This window comes from Drosophila sechellia, chromosome 2R, assembly GCF_004382195.2.
Source record: "Drosophila sechellia strain sech25 chromosome 2R, ASM438219v1, whole genome shotgun sequence".
Classification (NCBI taxonomy): domain Eukaryota; kingdom Metazoa; phylum Arthropoda; class Insecta; order Diptera; family Drosophilidae; genus Drosophila; species Drosophila sechellia.
This window is the reverse complement of record NC_045950.1, coordinates 10,490,432-10,509,809: the sequence shown is the minus strand read 5'-3', so window position 1 is coordinate 10,509,809 and position 19,378 is coordinate 10,490,432. Positions and strand designations below refer to the sequence as shown.

The 19,378-nt window shown below is 43.8% G+C and overlaps 2 protein-coding genes and 1 long non-coding RNA gene across 6 annotated transcripts; 1 reads left to right on the top strand and 2 right to left on the bottom strand.

Moving 5' to 3' along the window:
- Positions 1-1,015: 1,015 nt before the first annotated feature.
- LOC116800692 lies at positions 1,016-2,904 on the bottom strand. The gene is made up of 3 exons (XR_004361559.1): positions 2,813-2,904; positions 2,027-2,703; positions 1,016-1,871 (listed from the first exon to the last, which is right to left on the bottom strand). It is a non-coding gene; the product is annotated as an uncharacterized LOC116800692 (long non-coding RNA).
- On the top strand, positions 2,828-4,808 carry LOC6609141 (zinc finger protein 239). Of its 4 annotated transcripts, XM_032717082.1 has the most exons (5): positions 2,828-2,920; positions 2,982-3,090; positions 3,225-3,455; positions 3,514-4,073; positions 4,395-4,808. In XM_032717082.1, exons 3-5 carry the CDS (start codon positions 3,387-3,389, stop codon positions 4,600-4,602), a joined length of 837 nt encoding a protein of 278 aa, XP_032572973.1. In that variant the 5' UTR covers positions 2,828-2,920; positions 2,982-3,090; positions 3,225-3,386; the 3' UTR covers positions 4,603-4,808. The 4 variants fall into 4 exon arrangements, with proteins under 4 accessions (XP_032572973.1, XP_032572971.1, XP_032572972.1 ...); XM_032717080.1 differs by lacking the exon at positions 2,828-2,920 and having other exon boundaries at positions 2,944-3,090; XM_032717081.1 differs by lacking the exon at positions 2,828-2,920 and having other exon boundaries at positions 2,944-3,090; positions 3,176-3,455.
- Positions 4,809-17,456: 12,648 nt separating this feature from the next.
- LOC6609140 (lysosomal aspartic protease) lies at positions 17,457-18,969 on the bottom strand. Its single transcript, XM_032715512.1, has one exon. The coding sequence runs from the start codon at positions 18,867-18,869 to the stop codon at positions 17,655-17,657; it is 1,215 nt and encodes a 404-aa protein (XP_032571403.1). The 5' UTR covers positions 18,870-18,969; the 3' UTR covers positions 17,457-17,654.
- Positions 18,970-19,378: the final 409 nt, after the last annotated feature.

Below are 19,378 nucleotides of genomic sequence, written 5' to 3'. Positions count from 1 at the left end.
TTCGCACATTCCGGTGTCGTCCGTTGATATGAAGAAGTTGCGGATGTGGGAAAGCAGCCAATGCTGGTTGGAGTGGGTCGCCATAGTGGTAAACAAAAGAAAATAGATTTTCCCAAATTAATTTCTATTTATCTCAGCATCACGGGATTATCTAGAGATGGAGAGGGAGTGGGCATCACGGGATTATCTAGAGGGGGTGGTAACGAAAAGCAGGCACAAGTCACCGTTCCCTACAGAACATTTGAGCAATACTTACTATATGAATGTACTTAAATTATGCCATTAAGGTATGTTAATAATTTTTAGTTTTATAACACATATATATCAAGTACTTATAACTAAAGTAATATTTTGAATTCGGATGGAAAGCCAGTTGTAGCAGTACTCGATAAATCTGGTATTTTTTCTTTTAACGCAAACGGTCACTCTAGGTCACCATATGGCTTTTTTGTAATTATAGTTACCGTCGCCCGACCTGCAGTTTTTCGATGTCCACTTCATGAGAACTCTCATCGGATAGAGTCGATGTGCTAGCCAACGGCGAAATGGCGGGCATGGAGGTAGAATTCGACGAGACGGTGGGCAATCAGTTCAGCTGCAAACGCTGCGACCGAGTAAGTGTGTGGGACATGTCTCCTATTACCCCAATCTAACTACTATCCATTGATGCAGACGTTCAGCTGTGCGCGAAGAGCTTCTGCAATTCGGGGAACCTGGATCGCCACATGAAGGTGCACAACGATGTGCGCCCTTCGTGTGTAATGTCCGCTCGACGGCCTTCGCCCAGGCTGTGAACATCGCCACTATGCGGTGCACAGCGGGGAGCGGCCCTTCTTCTGTAACTTCAGCAACAAGTCCTTCACCCAGCAGAGGAACATGAAGCGCAACAAGATGACACACACTGCGATATTCAAATATGTCTTGCGAAAGAATGGGCCGGAGTTTCTGTCAAGGCTGAATCAGATTTGCATAAATCATTTAACCCCAAACTGACTGGACATATCGAACATGAAAATAGGCGTTTTCCTTTTATTTTATGGGCTATTTGAGATCGCGGGAATTTGTTAGTCTTTTTTTTTTTTTTTACTGCCTATGCGGCGTATTTATAAATTTAGGTATCACCTTAGCCACTTCCTCTGGGAATTGCAGCACCAGATCTGGTCACGCCAACAGCATCATCATCGCCATCAGACGAACGGCCTCAAATGTCGCGCATTTTGGCGTGATTTCGAGTCGCTAGCCTTGGCCTTAGAACGCGCTGCTGCAATCGCTTGTTAGCCTCCGCTGCAGATGCATATGCATGCAACGATCGTCTAACGGCAGTTAGCCATTATTCTCGACTACTCCACAGCTGTTAGCCGGCGACCCAGCCGCCCAACCCAGTCATCGCTGGCATTGCAAAACTAAAAATAAACTGCCAGACCGAAATCAATATGTGCAGTAATACGACTAACCGTTGGGTCCGTCCACGTCTGGTCGTCTGTGCGATTAATTGCACATTGATTACAGACAATTGCAGTGGGGGTAGAGTGAAAAAAACGGAAATGAAAACCAGATATACAGACAGTAGCCCGCCTGCTAGGCACACGAGCGGCAGCCGCTGCCATAGGAATAAATACTACAACTTCAGCTGCCTCTTCTCCTGCTTCCGATCGCGCTGCAGAAGGAACTCGCGCCTCGGATCGCTGGATCGCATCTCAAGTACGCAGTTCAGCTTGTTGTGGATCTGTTCCGCCGTGTGGGTGTCCGTATCGAAGTCGTAGTTCTTAAAGCGAATATTACTGCTTGAAAAGAGGACGGAAGAATGACCCGGACTGCTGGGCGAGTGGGCTATCCCAGCACTGCCGCTTCCCGCATTTAGTGTGGTTACGCTGGTGTTGATCGGCGCCGAAGTGCAGCCCGTGGAGAAAGAAGGGGAGGAGGAGTTAGACTTCAGCCAGATGCGCAGCAGAGCCTTTAGGTGGCGTCGCTCCAAAATCTCGCAGTAAGCCACAAACTCAATGGGAGATATTTCCCATATACTTACTCGGTCGCAGCGCTTGCAGCTAAACTGATTGGCCACTGTCTCGTCGAATTCTACCTCCACGCCGACGGGGGGCGGGACAACGCCGGAGCGAAACACCAGGCATCCGGTTGCGCCACTCCAGGAAGGAACGCTTCATGTTCCTCTGCTGCGTGAAGGACTTGTTCGCTCAGCATCACCGTTTCGCACATTCCGGTGTCGTCCGTGGATATGAAGAAGTTGCGCATGTGGGAGAGCAGCTAATGCTGGAGTAGGTCGCCATGGTGGTAATCAAAAGAAAATTGCGTATTACTTTTTACGTTTAGGATTAACAAAAAAGATCCATTTTTCATCGCCAGTAACGATACGATGCAAAAACGACTTCCTTTTGTATCGTGAAAGCAAAATTTCGCATGTGTTTTTGCGCCTCTCCATCTGCCTCTCGTTCAACTCATGTGGCACCCATCTACCGACCTTCTGAATCTTTCCCATCTCTCGCAAGCGATTGGAAACTGCTTGTTGACTTACTTCCAACTGCTCTGCGAGTTGTTTTTGCGTTTGAGCATCGTCTTCATCCAATAATGCTTGCAGTTCGGCGTCTTCGTACCTTTTTGGTGGTTTTCCGTGCTCTTTGTCGTCGACGTCAAAATACTGTCCGCGTTTGCTCTTTATTCGGCACGAAACTCGACATGTTGACTGCACTGAGAGTAAACAATTATGACGCTCAATTTGCGCAAAACTATGGTGGTTCGACAGTCAAGGTTGACACTTCACAAGGTCAAAGTTTTATGACAATCGATAAATATTTACGTTTGCGAGACATCATATGTTCGAACCGACATTCCATACTTGTACACCTGGGAAACGCAATTTTCTTTTGATTACCACCATGGCGATCTACTCCAGCATTAGCTGCTGGTAAGTTCTATTTATCTCAGCATCTTGGGCACTAATGCACTAACGCCTTTGGATTATCTAGAGATGGAACTTTTTGGGGATGGTAACGAATAGCAGGCACAAGTCACCGTTCCCAACAGAACATTTGAGCAATACTTACTATATGAACGTACTTAAATTATGCCATTAAGGTATGTTAATAATTTTTAGTTTTATAATACATATATATCAAGTACTTATAATCAAAGTAATATTTTGAATTCGGATGGAAGCCAGTTTTAGCGGTACTCGTTAAATCTGGTTTTTTTTCTTTTAACGCAAACAGTCACTCTAGGCCACCATATGACTTTTTCTGGACGCGAAAAACTGCCGAGTTACAGAATAAGTTAATTATAGTGAGTTTATCGTCACCCGACCTGCCGTTTTTTGATGTCCACTTCTTGAGAACTCTCAATCGGATAGAGTCGATGTGCTAGCCAACGGCGAAATGGCGGGCATGGAGGTAGAATTCGACGAGACGGTGGCCAATCAGTTTAGCTGCAAGCGCTGCGACCGAGTAAGTGTGTGGGATATGTCTCCTATTACCCCAATCTAACCACTATCCATTGATGCAGACCTTCAGGAGCAAGCGGGATCAGACGTTGCATCGACAAGAGGTGCACAACCACAACAAGACCACCTACGAGTGCAAGCTGTGCGCGAAGAGCTTCTGCAATTCGGGGAACCTGGATCGCCACATGAAGGTGCACAACGATGTCCGGCCCTTCGTGTGTAACATCTGCTCGAAGGCCTTCGCCCAGGCTGTAAACCTGCAGCGCCACTATGCGGTGCACAGCGGGGAGCGGCCCTTCACCTGTAACTTCTGCAACAAGTCCTTCACCCAGCAGAGCAACATGAAGCGCCACAAGATGACACACACTGGCGAAAAGCCGTTCCGCTGCCAGCGATGCGGCAGGTATTTCTCCCAGCTGGTTAACCTCAAAAAACACAAGCTAGGACACCTCAACGCCAAGCCCTACCAGTGCAATTTCTGCGAGAAGGGCTTCACCCAGCTGTCAAACTTTAAGCGCCACTTACAGTCGCACATAAAGGAGGGCGTCGATGTGGACGTGCCCGCCTCTATCCAGGCGGCTGCCGCCCTGGCCAGGGAACGGCTTGAGTCGGAACAGAAACCGTGAGTACTTGCAGGCTGTAGAAGATCAAGGTGCCCTTTGATTAGATCAACCAGTTCAGACCTACCTTAAGTTGCCTATTCGACACTGATTATCGACGGGTCATGATTAGATTCGGCGCTGATTAGTGTGCTTAACTGTGCTCATTTCGCTTTTATTAACAAATAATACTATATGCAATTTTGAAGAATACATAGTTGTAAATATTCCTAATCAATACTCTTAAATATATATTTATTAGCCTCAAAACTGACCTTGATCCTTCAACATTTGCTTTTTGTAAATTAAATTATTGAATTATAATAACCTCATTCCATTTTCAGAAGCTTTTTCGAGTGCATGGTGTGTCGGGCCATCTTTGATACCTTCGCTGACTATGAGAAGCACGAAGCCAAGTGCCATGAGGACCACGAAAGGGCCCAGCTGGAGGTTAACCAGATGTCCCACATGCATCCAGACGACTATTTGCCCATGAAGTTCGCCGTGCCCGATCTGGATACGCACGAAATCATAATTGAGACTACACATTAGGAATGGCAATAATTTTAAATGAAATACCACGAAAACACACAACCCAACTCACACCTAAACATACAAATAGCGGCGATTCCGACGGAAAGATGGAATGTGAAGAATATTGCATTGAATATACAGATATGAATATATATGCAGGCCAACATAGTTCTCCATTGAATTACACCAATAAATGCAATAAATATGCAGATAACCAATGCGAATCCTTCGCAATCCCTGTTGCTAATCGATCCGATCTCTGTTGACATTGTTGCGTGAGCCGTTAAATCAGGCTAACCCGTCGATTTGCGGACCCCAAAGACGTTTTAACTGCACCCTTTATGATGTGCCATTTTATGAGCATATGTATGATATTCGCTGGATTTTCCCGAGTCACATCATCAATTCTCTCGTCCGCAAGTCCCAAAACCTCACAGTTCGTAAATTGTCGCTTTAATGACACATTTCGCACAGCCGTAAAACTGGCCCTTTTCCAGCTTGTCAGGCCAACATTCTTGCGTCATTAATGTGACAAATATGTTTGGTTGTATATAAGTCACGTTACCACTCACTGTTGTTCGGAAAGTTCGAATAAGAAAGGTAAGGGAATCGCCCGATGGGTCTATAATTTATACATGTGATTTCTCGACCATTTGATTGAAACTAATTAAAGGCACGTTCCTGACTTGTTTACCCGCCACCAGTCATGGAGCAATAATTGATCGCACAGTCCTTGCTATCAGCATCCACCGCTCGTTCTGACCATGTCCTTGTGGCCTTCGCAGTCATCGTTTTTGCGGCACTAAATCAAACTATTTATACATCTGACTCCCCGGACTACTCACACTTCCGCTCGCACAGGGAAATAATATTTCATGTCCACATCGTCGTCCTGCCACATTTTCTGGCTGTGCATGTGTGCGCCTGGTTCAATTGGCATGCGGCTGCTTAAATGGTCACTGCTTGGGGCCTAGGACTAATAGGTTCACATTTATTAAGCTGCCCAATGTCATTTGTTATAAATTTATTATGGTAAATGTCCTGCTCCTGATCTCAGCTCATAAGTTTAAGAAGTCATGTGAAGACGGCAAGAAACTGCAGCTGATTTATAGGATGCTGATCTCATCGGAGTTTATATGTTAATTTAACTAAAATTACTTAAATAGTAAGAGAATGCAGCATATTCTGTTTAAATTTGAAAACTATTCCTTAATTGATTACTTAATTTACTATTGCTCCTTTTTTGTGTAAGCATACAACATACATAAACATTCCTTTTCAGTTTCTATTGTAAAAAATCTATTCCTGCAAATTTAGGGGTTGTGTTTTCAATGAAATCAATAGCTTGTTCTGCCCCGCCCCTTTTTAGGGCGCCGTTTTGGGGATTTTAATTTTGTGTGTGCGCGCTTTTTTATACAGTTTTAATATTTGCACGCCGAGATTGTGTGGCAATAACGACCCGTTTCCCGGCTAACACTTGCCGCCCTTTTTTTTGTGTTGGCCAATTGTTTGCTCAGCAGTGCACAGCATGAAAATAATCATCGTCGAATCACAGTGTGCACAAACATTTGGGGGCGTGGCAGTTATGACGTCAGCCAAGGTTAATGAGTCCTCGGTTCCCTTATTTCCTTTTTTAATCAAACAAGTTGACAAAGGCAAACAGCATCATCGGTTTTGCACACGCAGTTGAGTCATTAAGGCCAACGCCTGGGGTTAGGCAACCCAAAAGTCAATTTCCATTTGAAATTTTTTGTGTGACACTCAGCCCAGAGCATATTCCGCATTGATTTGGCAAGTGCTCCATCCGGCCATCATCAGCATTAGCATTATCAGATCTCTGCATCCTGTCGTTTGGCTTGTAAGTACCCCAGCCGAGGCCACAAACTCCTGGCCAAGTCAGAATCAGAAAGTGTGAAAAGCCGCAGAATGGAGCTGAGGCAGTCGTTGCTTTTCATGTTGCTCCTGTGCTGCTGCTGTCGCTGCGGTGACATTGCTGCTGCAACTGCTGCTCCTGCTGCAACTCAGACTTTGCTAGCCGCACATTATGGCCACCAAGTGGCTGGCCAAACGAGATGTCAGTGCGGGATACCCGCAAATTTGCCAGGCAATAGTGCCACATAATTGAGTTTTACATCTGCAATGGAGCTGCCAATTGCATGTTCCCTTACTTTCTCCGGCTATTTTCCCCATCTGAATGAGCCATAATTAGACATTTGCCAGCCGGGCAATTGAATTTTACTGCCGCAGAAAGTGCCAAACTTTGCCATTCGATTGTTCGGGTTTTCAATGGTGGCGTATAAATACACGCCGGATATCTATCCAAATGAAGTCATTGCCATGCCATTCGACCCATTTGGCCATAAATACGAATATATACTATATACAGTGGTTTTTGGCATTGTTTTGCTCCGTATTCTGCGTATGCCACTCACAGCGGATGTTTTCGGCTGGCGAAACGTGACACCCACAGACTGCATGTCTGTCTGGATGTCCATATGAATCCCGTTCCCACAGTTGGGCAATGGAAATGGTTAACACACACATACGCACACCGTCTGTCAAGCACGCAAGCCGCTCAAACTAACGCCCATAGTGCTTGTGTGTGTGTGGTTGGGTGGAGGGATGTTTTGGCCAGGTTAATTTGGGAAATGTGCCAAGCACCTAACGGGCATGACTATTCGATAGGTGTGAGAATGCACTCTGAAAAATGCTCATAAATTTTAAAATGATTGTTTAAGTTCTTGTAAATCATGCCTGAAAATCTACATCATTTTGATCTAAGCAAATTTATAAATCATGATGATGTTTTATAAATTATTTAAAATTGGTCAAAAGAAAATGTTTGGCCAGCTCTTGTCATTTCTACTTGTGTCCCAGTTTAACTTTTGGCATAACTCATAAACAATTTGTGACAACTTTAAATTATTATCAAACTTTTCAGAAACAAACGAGTCCACACGTCGTATGCGTAATAATACGTTTTAAGGCCACATTGCATACAGTAACTTTTTAAATTTTATGCCAAAACGAAAGTAAATGAAGAACATATGATTTAATTTCTGTCTGTATGCTTCTAGTTTCCAAACACTGTCACCGGCTTAGTTCCGCGGCGGCACTCGGGGCCATTATAATTTCCATGAGCAGGCATTTTGGGAGTCATCACAAACACCGGGCCTAATCAAGGGGGAATTGGTTATGACTTCTGTCTGTCTGTCTGCCTGCCAGCCTTGCTTAACAATCAGCAGATGGCGTGAAATAATGCAATTTGATCGGGCTTGGATCTGGGAATGATGGCTCATCAAAGGCGTTGAGTTACGCTTGTTTAGTTGGCATGTTACCCATTTTATTGCCGCCCATTTTGGGCTTTGTTTGCCGGCTCGGCAAAAGTGTTAATGCGAAACGTGCCCAGACAATGACCACAAATCCCCGCCAGGATAATGGAAATTTATGTGCGTTTAAATAGTGAAAATGTCGCCACATGCCGTTGGTCCCACACGCCGGATAGCTGATGTATTGTGTAATTTTCCAGCACTGTTTTCCGCACAAATTGAAACCGTAAAGCGTAAGCCATGCCCTCAAGCTGTGTGTCCCGAGCAAATGCAAATGCAAATGACCGGTGGGTGGTGGGGGTGGCAATATGTTTGGGCCTGCATAAATTAGGTCAACAGTTATTAAATGCATTTTATTCATAAGCTTAAAGCACCGAACACGCTTTTCCAGACAAATTAAATTTCTCACCGTCGAGAATTGTCCCCTCGACTGAAACTTTTGCATATCAAAGCAAAGCTGGGGCATCCGGTCCTTTCGCCTGCTCTCCGGCCATAAATATTTGATGAGCTACTGCATTCCTTTTGCCATTCGTTCTGGCCATTCCGAAGATAAAATACCTGTGACCGTCGGCCAGAAGGGTAAATTAAGCAATTGTGTAATAGATTAGCAGTGTTGTTTATTTATAGCTCTGTTTATTTATAGCCGAACACCAGGTTGGATATGAATTCTGCTAAGCTGTTATACAGTGTTTAATTCCTGATATGCATGTGCAAATATTTAATATATTAAGCTGGGATGCATAAAACTGTTCAAGCGTGCTTCTCTGCTTTGGAATCTTATGAGTGTTTGGGAACATGACCCTTTCAATTTACTAGCAACTAAGGTCCACTCCCTACAACACGCTAATTGCCTGTCAGAATCAGTTGCCGGATCTGGAATTTCTCCCAGCTAATCCGTGCTGGCAATTTATTCCGATTGTAGGTGCAATTAAAGTGACTTGTTCTATCACATCCATTCTGCAAGTGTTCGGTGGGCGTATCCTTTGTTACCACCAACTAACTACTAATTGTGGCCGTATGGTGTAAAGTTTCTACGGTGTCCGCTTTGTTCAATCGGTTCCACAAGCTGTTTGCCTTTTTGATTAGAAGTTGTTGCCTACTGCGGCTCTGGAATGGCCTGCAAGTGCATATTACGTATACGCCGCATGTTCCCAGCTGTGCAAGCAAAAGGGAGAAAGCATTAAAGTTGATGGCAGAATAATGTAAAATGCAAGCAACTATTTATGATGCATGCCAGTTGGGTGGGTGGCTGAATTTCATTTGCTACAGCAAGGAATTTTCCTCGTAGGTTTGTTGTATTTTCCTTTTCGTTTCATTTCCTATCCCTTTTGCTCTTAACAAAAAAATATTGATTAGCTTGCTGGCTGCTCCTGGGGCAGAATTTGCCATTGATTTGAATTTAAAATGAAGGCCACATCGAATTTAATATATATTCAAATATGAGCAGCAGACCAAACTGGAGCAGGCAGTCAATCCCCACATCCAGCCCATTCAATTTGGCCCTTTGTCATTCCATTGCGATGTAAATAAAACAAAAAGTCAAAATTTCAAATACTCGGCCAGCGTCGACTCTAATTAGAAACGAATTTACGGCGCATTAATGTCTCATTAAATATTTCATTTGATTTGCCTTTGCTGGCATGGTGTTATTAAAATTCAATTTCGAGTGTTTACAATCTATTTCCGTCTGCGTTTGCATAAATTTCCAGCGGCCCAGCAGCAAGCAGCTTTGCAATGACAAAGAGCACACTTTGTTTGGTTGTTTGGGTATAATTTTAAATAAATAAATTTGTTCGGCCATTAAGGGAAAGGAGTCCCCGGCACATGAGTCCATGAGCTTCGGCTCAAGCTTAGGCCAAGATTTATGGCCTAAGCCGGCGTAGCATGTGCAGAGAGCCTAGGTAAGCCCAAGAACATTTCAATTTCGTTGCCGCGTTTTTAATATCCAGCCGGAAATTGGAGACACTTTGTGTTCCAACCCTCAAGTAAAAATATACCCCCGTTTAAAAAAAAAGCGTAACTTCATTGCGGTTTTGGTGATTGCCGCAAATATTTCATGTCTGTCTGCAACCGGGAATTCATTGTCAGCTGCCGTTGATGTGGAACTAAATGTGAGCCGCTTTAAAGGAGGGGCATGCCAGGAAGCCACATATGCGAGTCCATTTGGCACCCAGACAGAAAGCTTTCCACAATTTTCGCACACGATTTATACACGAAAGTGAAGCATCTTTCACCGCTTTTCCCCAACCATCAAAACCCTGTGAGTACGGCCTGGGTTTGGCTAAAACTCTAGGGATTTGCACATCAAACATTTCCATCGATGCAAAATCTGTTTGTCATTTTTGATGGCCGGCCCAATGCTTGGATGAATCTATGCCAGTTGGAGGGCCACTTTGGCCATGACTGCCGCATTCGTCGTCGTTTATCATTGAGTGGAATTTCATGGCTGACACGCTGAATGCTGGGCCTGATCAAAGTTAATCACTTGTGTGGAAACTGGTCAGAGATTTGATTCGATTTTGATTGCCTGTCGTGTGGGGTAATGAAGTTGGGGAATACGAACTGGAGTATCGGGGTATTCGTTCATGTTTATAAGAATTGATTAAATTCCGAAATATAAAGCTTGCATACATATTTCTGCAGGACTTTGCATATTCTAATAGCTGGCAAATTATTCCCCCGACAGTTGCAAAAATCGTTCTGCAACTCGGAGAGAAACAAAGCAAGCCAACAAAAATCATCAAAAATCTGCAACAAATTTCACAAATTAAAAGTCTCGTAGCCAAGGGGAATGGAAATTGAGGGCGGAAAATTGGGTCATGAGTAGTAAACCGACTCCACGGAGGACGGCTATTTGCACCCCTCGGCAGCTTGGATTTATTTTTACCCGCTTTTCCTTTTAGACGCTCACTTACATTGCATTTTAAATTGCAAATGCCACCCCACCATGGGTTATTTTCATCATCAAGGAGCGAGGCCAATAAGAATAATTACGGACACTAAGTGCAACAATTGTTTGTTAATTTAATTAGTAGTTTTAAATTAATCATTGTGGTTCGCCGACTTTATTAACCTTTAATTCAGCCGCACAGTTTATTGATGGAATATTAAATTGCTGCCAAAGGTGGAAAATGCCGAGCCTGTGCAACTGAGTACCTGCCTACCAAACTTCGTAACAACCTAATTATATTCACCCCATTGTTTGCCATAAGTTCGCCAGCAGTTTTCATCACACACTCTGCGGTTACTGAGTGACCAATAAGTTTTTCCTCTGCTGGCAATTTTCTTTTGTTATGTCCAACAAATTTGCTTGTCAAGCGCAGGAAAACTTTCACAGCAAGCAGTGAGTCTTCCTTGCTTTCTCTTCGCAGACATGGCAGGAGCCGGAAGTTCTTATCTCTGGATAATAACACAATGTTTCCACTGTGCAGCATTTCTCAGGTGGAGTTGCTCGAAAAGAACACACTTTGTGTTCATTGTGTACACAACATAATTCAATGTAAGCAGGCAAGCGCAAAACTCGAAGCACCGGAGGGATGTGGCCATTCCCCATAGCCATTGCATATCCATGCACGAGCAGTCACCACTGTACGGGTATTCGAGGATTCGGTGTTCAGAAGCCGATGGAGAAGCAGCTGCTGCTGGCTCGACAATGGGCAATCGGCAAAGTCAATGCCACAAGCCGGAAGTTGGCATTTGCCTAAGGAAATACTCTTCTGTGGGGGTACATCTATTTTCAGAACTGGCTTGTAAGTAGTTCGAATTCCCCCATGAATGCATAGCACTCCTCTTCATTACGTATACGCCATGGTGGCGCAGCTGCCAAGTTATGAAACAACTTTTTTATAGATGGGAAAGAGAAACTAGCTGATGATCGTAGTTTCATATTGTTAGTCCTGCATAAGTAAATTGACGAGAATTTCCAGCTCCGTTCTCTCGTCATACCATCACTTCCCCCAGCACAGTTTCCTTTCCTCCCACTTGACTGCATCCTGGCTTGGCATTTGATGGAGAAATGGGACAAAAGACAGACGTCCAATGGCAAACACTTTGTCAAAAGTGCAGGGCGCATAAATCAAACTGCAGGCCATGCATTGCCGCTCGACCCGTCTCCTTTGCAGCCTGACACTTGATTTGAATTGCTGAGCAGATCTCAAATAGAATTGCAGTGGTTTAGTGGCCTGTGGTTAACCCATTAAGATGCATGACTCGAAATAAGCTGGCTGTGGCCTATAAATCACGGACCGCTTTCTACAGTTTTGGCTCTAACCGAATAAAATCCCTTAAGGCCTCTTCCCATTTCAATTAGTTCTATAACTCTCTCTCTCCCTTCGGAATCCAAACAGGAACTCGTTTACCTTGACCAGAGTGTTGCAAGTTTTTCGATTTCATAAATCTCTTTGGGGCACAGTGCTGAAAAAAAAAAAAATAACAAACGTGGCGAACTCCGAATGACTGTGTCCTTTTTCAAAAGCGAGGCGCCACGAAACTTTTTTGGAACGTCAGCTGCACAAACAAAAAGGCAGAGAACCCCACCCACATGCAATCGAAGGACATCGAAAAGGATGTGCTGGTGTGTTAAAATTTCAACCGTATGCGAGCTAGCTCGTAGTTAATTATGCACTTGGCTGGCATAATTGTTTGATGGACAGTTGGGGAATTGGGTTTCGGGAAACGGAAAATGGAAAATGGGAAGCGGGAAAATAATGCAAGCTGGTTAAGTACTAAATTAGCGGCTGCCAACTGCCAGCAGTTTCGCAACTCAAATTGCGTCGCACTCGAAACAGTTTGCATTCAAATTCAAATTCAAAATTTGGCCCTAAGCCAGTAACGCGGCGGTAGTCGACTTGACGGCTGATTAGGTTTATTATTCGTCGCTTTTTGGGGAAATCCATTTTAAGCTGGCTCCCAGGATCAGGCAGTTCCTGGGACACCCTAATTAGTATGCATGTCACAGCCTGTGGAAGCGACAGATGTGACGGGGCATTCAATGTTTTCGCACAACAAACAAACCGAAAGAGGTGGAAACGGATATTCGGGTATCTTTACGACACTTTAAAGGGGATTCTGCCGAGTAGTTACTTTTTAATGAACACAAATAACGCTGAGCAACAATGAAATCCAAATGCCATTTTCTGCAAATAATTGCCTGAGATAATTACCCATTAAGCTATTGCAGATTTCATTTCACTCAGCCATTGTTTGTTCAATTGCTGACTTAAAGGATGACAGAGGTCCTCTCATCCGAAAGCCCCAATACTCGTACATACTGCATTTATTTTCCTATTTGAGTGTAATTTCGCGTTAACATTGTCACGTTTTTCGCCCAAATCGAACGTTTAAGACGCGACAGCCAGGCAAACAAAGAACCGCGTCCCACACGGCGTATGTGTAATGTGTTAAAAATGACGGCGTTCGCGCGTCTGCCGTCAGTGATTAGTGGCAAGTGACTGAAAGGATATGCGGGCATGTGTCCTTGAAACTAAAGGACCAGCCTTGAGCTCCGAAACCGAACCTGAAACTTTTTTTGGCCTGTTAGGGGGCGAAAGGGCGAATAGCAATCTTACTTAACACAAAATATATTGTGGCAGCGCCATTTTCAATGGCTCCGAGAGCTGTTCAAACAGTTTACGGAAGTGGTTTTGGAAAGGGTCCTCAAACTGATGGCGTTACCCACTCGCCAGACGCTTAGATTAATGTTTGCCTGGCAGACACACAAAGGATATTTGATAAATGATCCCGGCCATAATGTTTTCCTTCATCTAGCCGCTCAACATGTGTAAGTACATTTATACGAGTCAAAGCGTATGAGTGTCCTTTTTACGGCCACTATATAGAGATCAGTCTTTAAGTGTTCAAGAATCTTGAGCCAGCTCAATTAAACATCAGTAAATCAGGGAGCTATAAAAGTTTACTTGGGCTTTGAGCTCATCTATTCTTATAAGCAATTGTTGTATTAAAGAAAAACACTTTTTGTAGTTGAAGAAAACTGTTTATCTCTAAAATTATCTAGCTGGTTTTCCCAACTTCAAGCATATTTCATTTTTGGGAAGAACTTTTTGTAAATGAAAATATTTTCCGTAACACATTGTTAGAATCGAATGTGGCAGTCGAACTCTTCACAAATTCAGACCTTTATAGAAAAAACTAAAAATTGATTGAATATTGGATTGGATTGGCAAAATAATACATTTCAGTCATTGTGCAAAATTTTATACCAATGCTAAAGAAATTTAAATGAAAAACTTCCTTGCTGGAACCTTGAACCAATCCAGCAAAGTTATGCTATGTGTGCATACTTGCCAAACTCCATTGGACCTCAATTCAGCTTGGGAAACTTCGACTTGGAGCAGCCAGCCACTTAAAGTTATTTGTTTTCATTTTGCGGCTTGCGAACACACACCCGAAAATAATTGCTATTGCCGTCCAAGTAATTGGCATTGGCAATGCAGGTGGCCATGTCCATGTCTTGGCCACATGCCGCATGTCCTGGCCAATCGGGTGGCACGCACAAGTCCGGCGGTCGGTGTCAAAGTGCCTGGCCAAACAAACGACAGGAACAGCAGGCCGGGTATAGTTTAAATATCCCCACACCGCCCCTCCCTCCCCGCACTCAACTGTCATAACAGACCACACAAAACGTCATATTAAAGTAATTAAGTGGCATAACAACATTGGGGTATACATGGACGGACGAATGGGCGGGTCTTATGCGCCGGCAGATTGCCTTATAGACTCATTAGCCCGGTTTTGAGCGTCATTAGCCAGGACATTGCGGGCTGGTTGCCCATGAGGAATTTAATAAAAACATCCAAGTGGAAGGGGATACGAATTTGCATGGTAATGGCTGGGGACAAATTCTGCCGGCCCGAGATTGTACGCATAATCTTATCGAATGATTTAATTCTGCGGGTTTTTTCGACCAACTTCTGGCGGTGGCATGATGTCCTTTTGTGATGATTATCTGGATCCTGTACGTAGCAGGGGTCGCCACTTGGTAATCTGGCAGAGCATGGGCAAATGAGCAGCAAGGAGCCGCCACTAAATATTCGACTTCAGTTGAGGGCTTTTGTCAGGCCAATTACTCCCATTTCGCCATGGCAATCGTTTGGTTGACTACAAGTTGGAAGACCCCGATGGGTATCCTCTTCGAGTGGATTCCTCGCGTTCCAGTTCACAATTACCTTTAGTTGTATATAAATCATTGCCAAGCCCTCTTCAAAGCATCCGATTTTTATTAACAATTTTCGCTATTCATTCGGCTCGATTTTATTTTATTATCCACACTGTGACAAATTGTTTTCTAAAAAACGAATTAAAAATAGTTTCATAGGGTGAGGTCATAAGTATTTGCTTGCTGTTCGATTATAATTTTGCATTTTCATTTAGAAAAAGTGAAACATTTTTAAATAAAACGTACCATTTTTTGCCAAACCTCTTTTCCTCAAAAAAGAATCCATTACCATTTAATTCGTATTGAAGCGAATACATGTTAAAATACATCATATTTTATTCATATTTCATTTAATGCTTCTTTCATGGTTATATTTTCAAATGCCAGAAGCTCTTGTGCATTTGGTTTTTTAACTAAAGTATTTTGTGCATGTTTAACAAATTCCCCGCTCTATATACAAATTGGTTTTATCTTGCGACTCCAGCATTCCGAAATAATTTATTGAACTTCTGACCTTTCTGGTGTGTACGTAAACAGCTTTGACATTTGTCAAAGGGTCGCATACACTGCGCTTCTGAGTTGTTAGCGCCACCCAGTTGATTGTGCAAAGGCCACTTAAATCTTTGAATTTTTCACACTGCCAGGATGCAGGACTTCACATTGCACAACTCGGCTGTAACTGCTGTATAAAGCCAGTGGAGGAGAACTCTGGCAGCTCGTCAGCCGGCTTATCATTTAAATGGCTACTGCTACCATTTTTATCCCTCAAAGCCGGAGTGAAGTTGGCTTTAAAGGCAATCGGAAAGCGTCCTATTTCGTGGCTTAGTTCCTGGAAAATTGTTGCTGCTAATGGCTGTGTCTTATCGAATATTTGCGCAACTAATGCTGACCAGGAATCCGGTTTGCTTTGTTGAACACCAAGTTATGAAGGTTCGATGAGAGGATTAGGCATTTAATCCTGAATGGGCTGAGGGGATACCCTGGATTTCACACCGCATTTTTAAAAAGGTTGGCTTAAAAGAAGTTTGCTCCGAAAGAAGGCCGACAGTTTAAAGGACGGCAAAGTCAACAGTTTTTAAAACCGCAAATGGGGAGGGGGAAGGAAAATGCGTTCGTGAATGAAAGTGAATGGAGGCCATAAAAAGGCCAAAAGAAGAAAAAGTCGCCAGCCAGAGCAAACGAAGGCGAAAGGTCAATGGAAAAAGTGGCAGGGCACAATAAAAGGAAACAGTCGCCGACGCCACCAAAAAAAGAGAAATATATAAATACCGCAAAAATGGGGAAAACTGAAGAAAAGCTGAAGGCGCAAAAGCCAACGATGCGTGCACATAAAACAGCAACGTCAATACGCACAAATATACATTGTAGATTGCTTGTAAATATATATATTTATAACTATAAAGTGGGTGGATTGGTACCGAATGTTTCGACCTAATGATGCCCCTTACTTTGTAATCGCAGTAATCTCCAACTTAACGTTCCTTTATTATATAAGCTGCAAGTCTTCAGATTTTACATTCTAACATATTTCATAATGAAGAAGTTAAATTGAATTAAAGACTTTTCGCTCCAAGTTCAAACTACCCTATAAATGAAGTGGAGCCCACTGGGTATTTGTAATTTTTGAGACAGCTCGTAAAAGTTGTTGGGTAAACTCAAAAGTATCCGGAAGGATATCGCGAGCGCGGCTGGGAATTTGAATACAAACGCAACGCCTCACTCGTAAACTTAAAGCTATTTATTTAATTTTTTTAAAGCCAGCAATTTAAGTTAAGAGCGACGTAGAAAAACCGCCAGAAGCGCCGCAGTCGAGGGAATTGAGAGAGACAAAAGAAGACATTGTTTTTCCCGGGAATCAATTACATCCTCAGTGCGCCCAAGGAACTCATCCCCATTTCCCATTTCTTCGTCCTTTTCACTTCTGCGCCTCTCTATCGACTCCAACTGGCTGCAAGCGATTTTTTTGATTAGCTTCCGCCCACACAGAATTCTGGCGCGGATGTGGAAGCCAACATTCCGAGGGGCACTAGTGCATGGCGGGCAGCAAAAGGAGCAGCAGCAGGTAATAAAATAATAAAATAATAAAATTCTGTTTTGATTTTTGCCTTCCTTCCCCCGGATTCCCTTGAACATTGCTTCAAGTGTACGATGACGTACACGTGCCCAAAATAAGCAACAGCTTGCTAACAGCATTTGGATGGCCAAATACGAGGCAGCGGGTATATTGAACTTAACGAGATGGATGGCCACCAACTTTTTTTTGTTAGAAAATAAAATAAAATTTTAAATTCGATTATATAAATATATAATTTATATACTTCATAGGACAGGAAACGCTTCCTTCGACCAGTCACGAGTCTAGGGTATAATTATGTTCCAAAGTGGTTTATTAAAAAATTTCTAAATAGACGAAATAAACAATATTTTAAACACGTGAATAAATGGTATTTGCCAGCTTGCATGTAAAATGTTACGTTCGTTTTTCGTTTGTACTTTTCGATGATTCGCGTGTTATGGCAACCAGTCGGTGAAAAAAGCAAGAAGCACATCAAACAGCTTACATGTCCTCAGCTCCTGGCGTCAGCGAATCCAATGCGATGCCTCTCCATGTCGAACTCCGTATAGTATTTGCCCAAAAACACATCCCCCAGAATCCAGAGCGGTCCACTGGGCGATGGCAAGTCCACGGCAATGAACGCCGAGGAGCAGATCCTTCGATCCTGGTAGATATCCTGAAAGACGTACTCGTGAGACTCCAGGAAAAATGTACGCCCACCCAAGGTAAAGGTTATTCTGGGTAGGGCCGGAACGCTGTCGCACGCAACTAGAAACTGTCCAAAGGAGGAGGGAGTTCCCCCAATGGATTCATTGATGAGTATAGCCTGGTCGTAGGGCAATGCCAGGAAAGAGGTGCCCGTGTCGATAATCACTTCACATCCCTGCTGACATAGCTCGAGATTCCGGATAACTGCCGAATCCATTTTCACCTGCCAATAGGCACGATGGCTCACCTGGACATACGTAAAGTTGCCGGTGTAGTAATGCGGATTGGATCCGCCAAAGAAGATGGCTCCACCATCCTTTTCGCCATGTCTGCTGAGGTAAACACTGAATATGGGTTTCGTGAGCAGTCCCTGCTCCATCATCGCATAGAATGGTGGCTTGATGCGCTGCATGGAGATGCTGTGATAGGCCAGTCCAAAGATGCCGTCGAATTTGGCTGCCAGGAAGATGGGCCCCGGCATTTCGGTGGCCTCCGCAAAGGTCTGATCCCGAATCTCCAGACCAGCCACACGAACGGTGTCCGTGGAAAGGAAGCCGGACAGACTGCCACTGCCATAGTGGATGGCAAAGCGGTCTCCCCTCGCCTGGTGACTTTTCGACCGCTTGGCAAAGTAGCGATTGTGCACCCGACAGGCCACCATTGTGGACGCACACGTGGCGGATGGCACCCAGAGATTCGAGGAACCCGTATCGAATATCACCTTGAATGTCTGCGGCGGCGTCCCAATGGTGATGGGGCCAAAATACTGGGCGTCCAGATAATTGCTCAGCGGTGTGCTCTTCACCGCCGAGCTCCAATCGCCACGGAAATGGCTGACCTCCTCGGCGTACTTCAAACGCAGCCGGTCCATCCGGATGCCCAACTTCTCGAAGCGATGACGGGCGGAGGGGAAGCGGCGCAGGGGAACGCGGTACAGCTGCAGCTTGCAACTGACCGGATGCTGAAACTGTACCGGAAGTATGAAGAGCACCGGAAGCAGCGAAACGAGCAGCCGCATAATGCTATCAAAAGCAGTCGATAACCAAGTAATGTTGAAAACCAGGCAAGTGACTGTCTCAATAAAATATCAAAGCAAAAAGGACAGGCAAGTTGCCGCTTTCTTTGTTGTGTATTAAATTGTGTTTAAATATTTCAATTCAATATGCCAAAGTTCCGATTACAGATACATTCCAAAAGGATGAGACTTACGATTACCCTTGGAGAAAAACCTTTGCAGGAGCTCAAATTTATAAATACAAATGATAATTCTAAAGATTGTTGCGAAACAGAAAAGCATTTTAAAGACAATCGAAATATAACTGAATGGTTTGCTTCTTTAAAATATGTTTAATTTTTCTCGCAAAAAACTCGATATACCCAATTCATTGAAATAACCGCCCGGCAGCATAAAAATTTCCATGAAATGTAATTGGAAATGTGAAACGTCTGTGTGGCAGCAGTTTGGAATCGAGCTTTGATCGAATGTGTTGTTGTTGCTGCTGGAAAAGAGGACGAGGAAAACGTTTT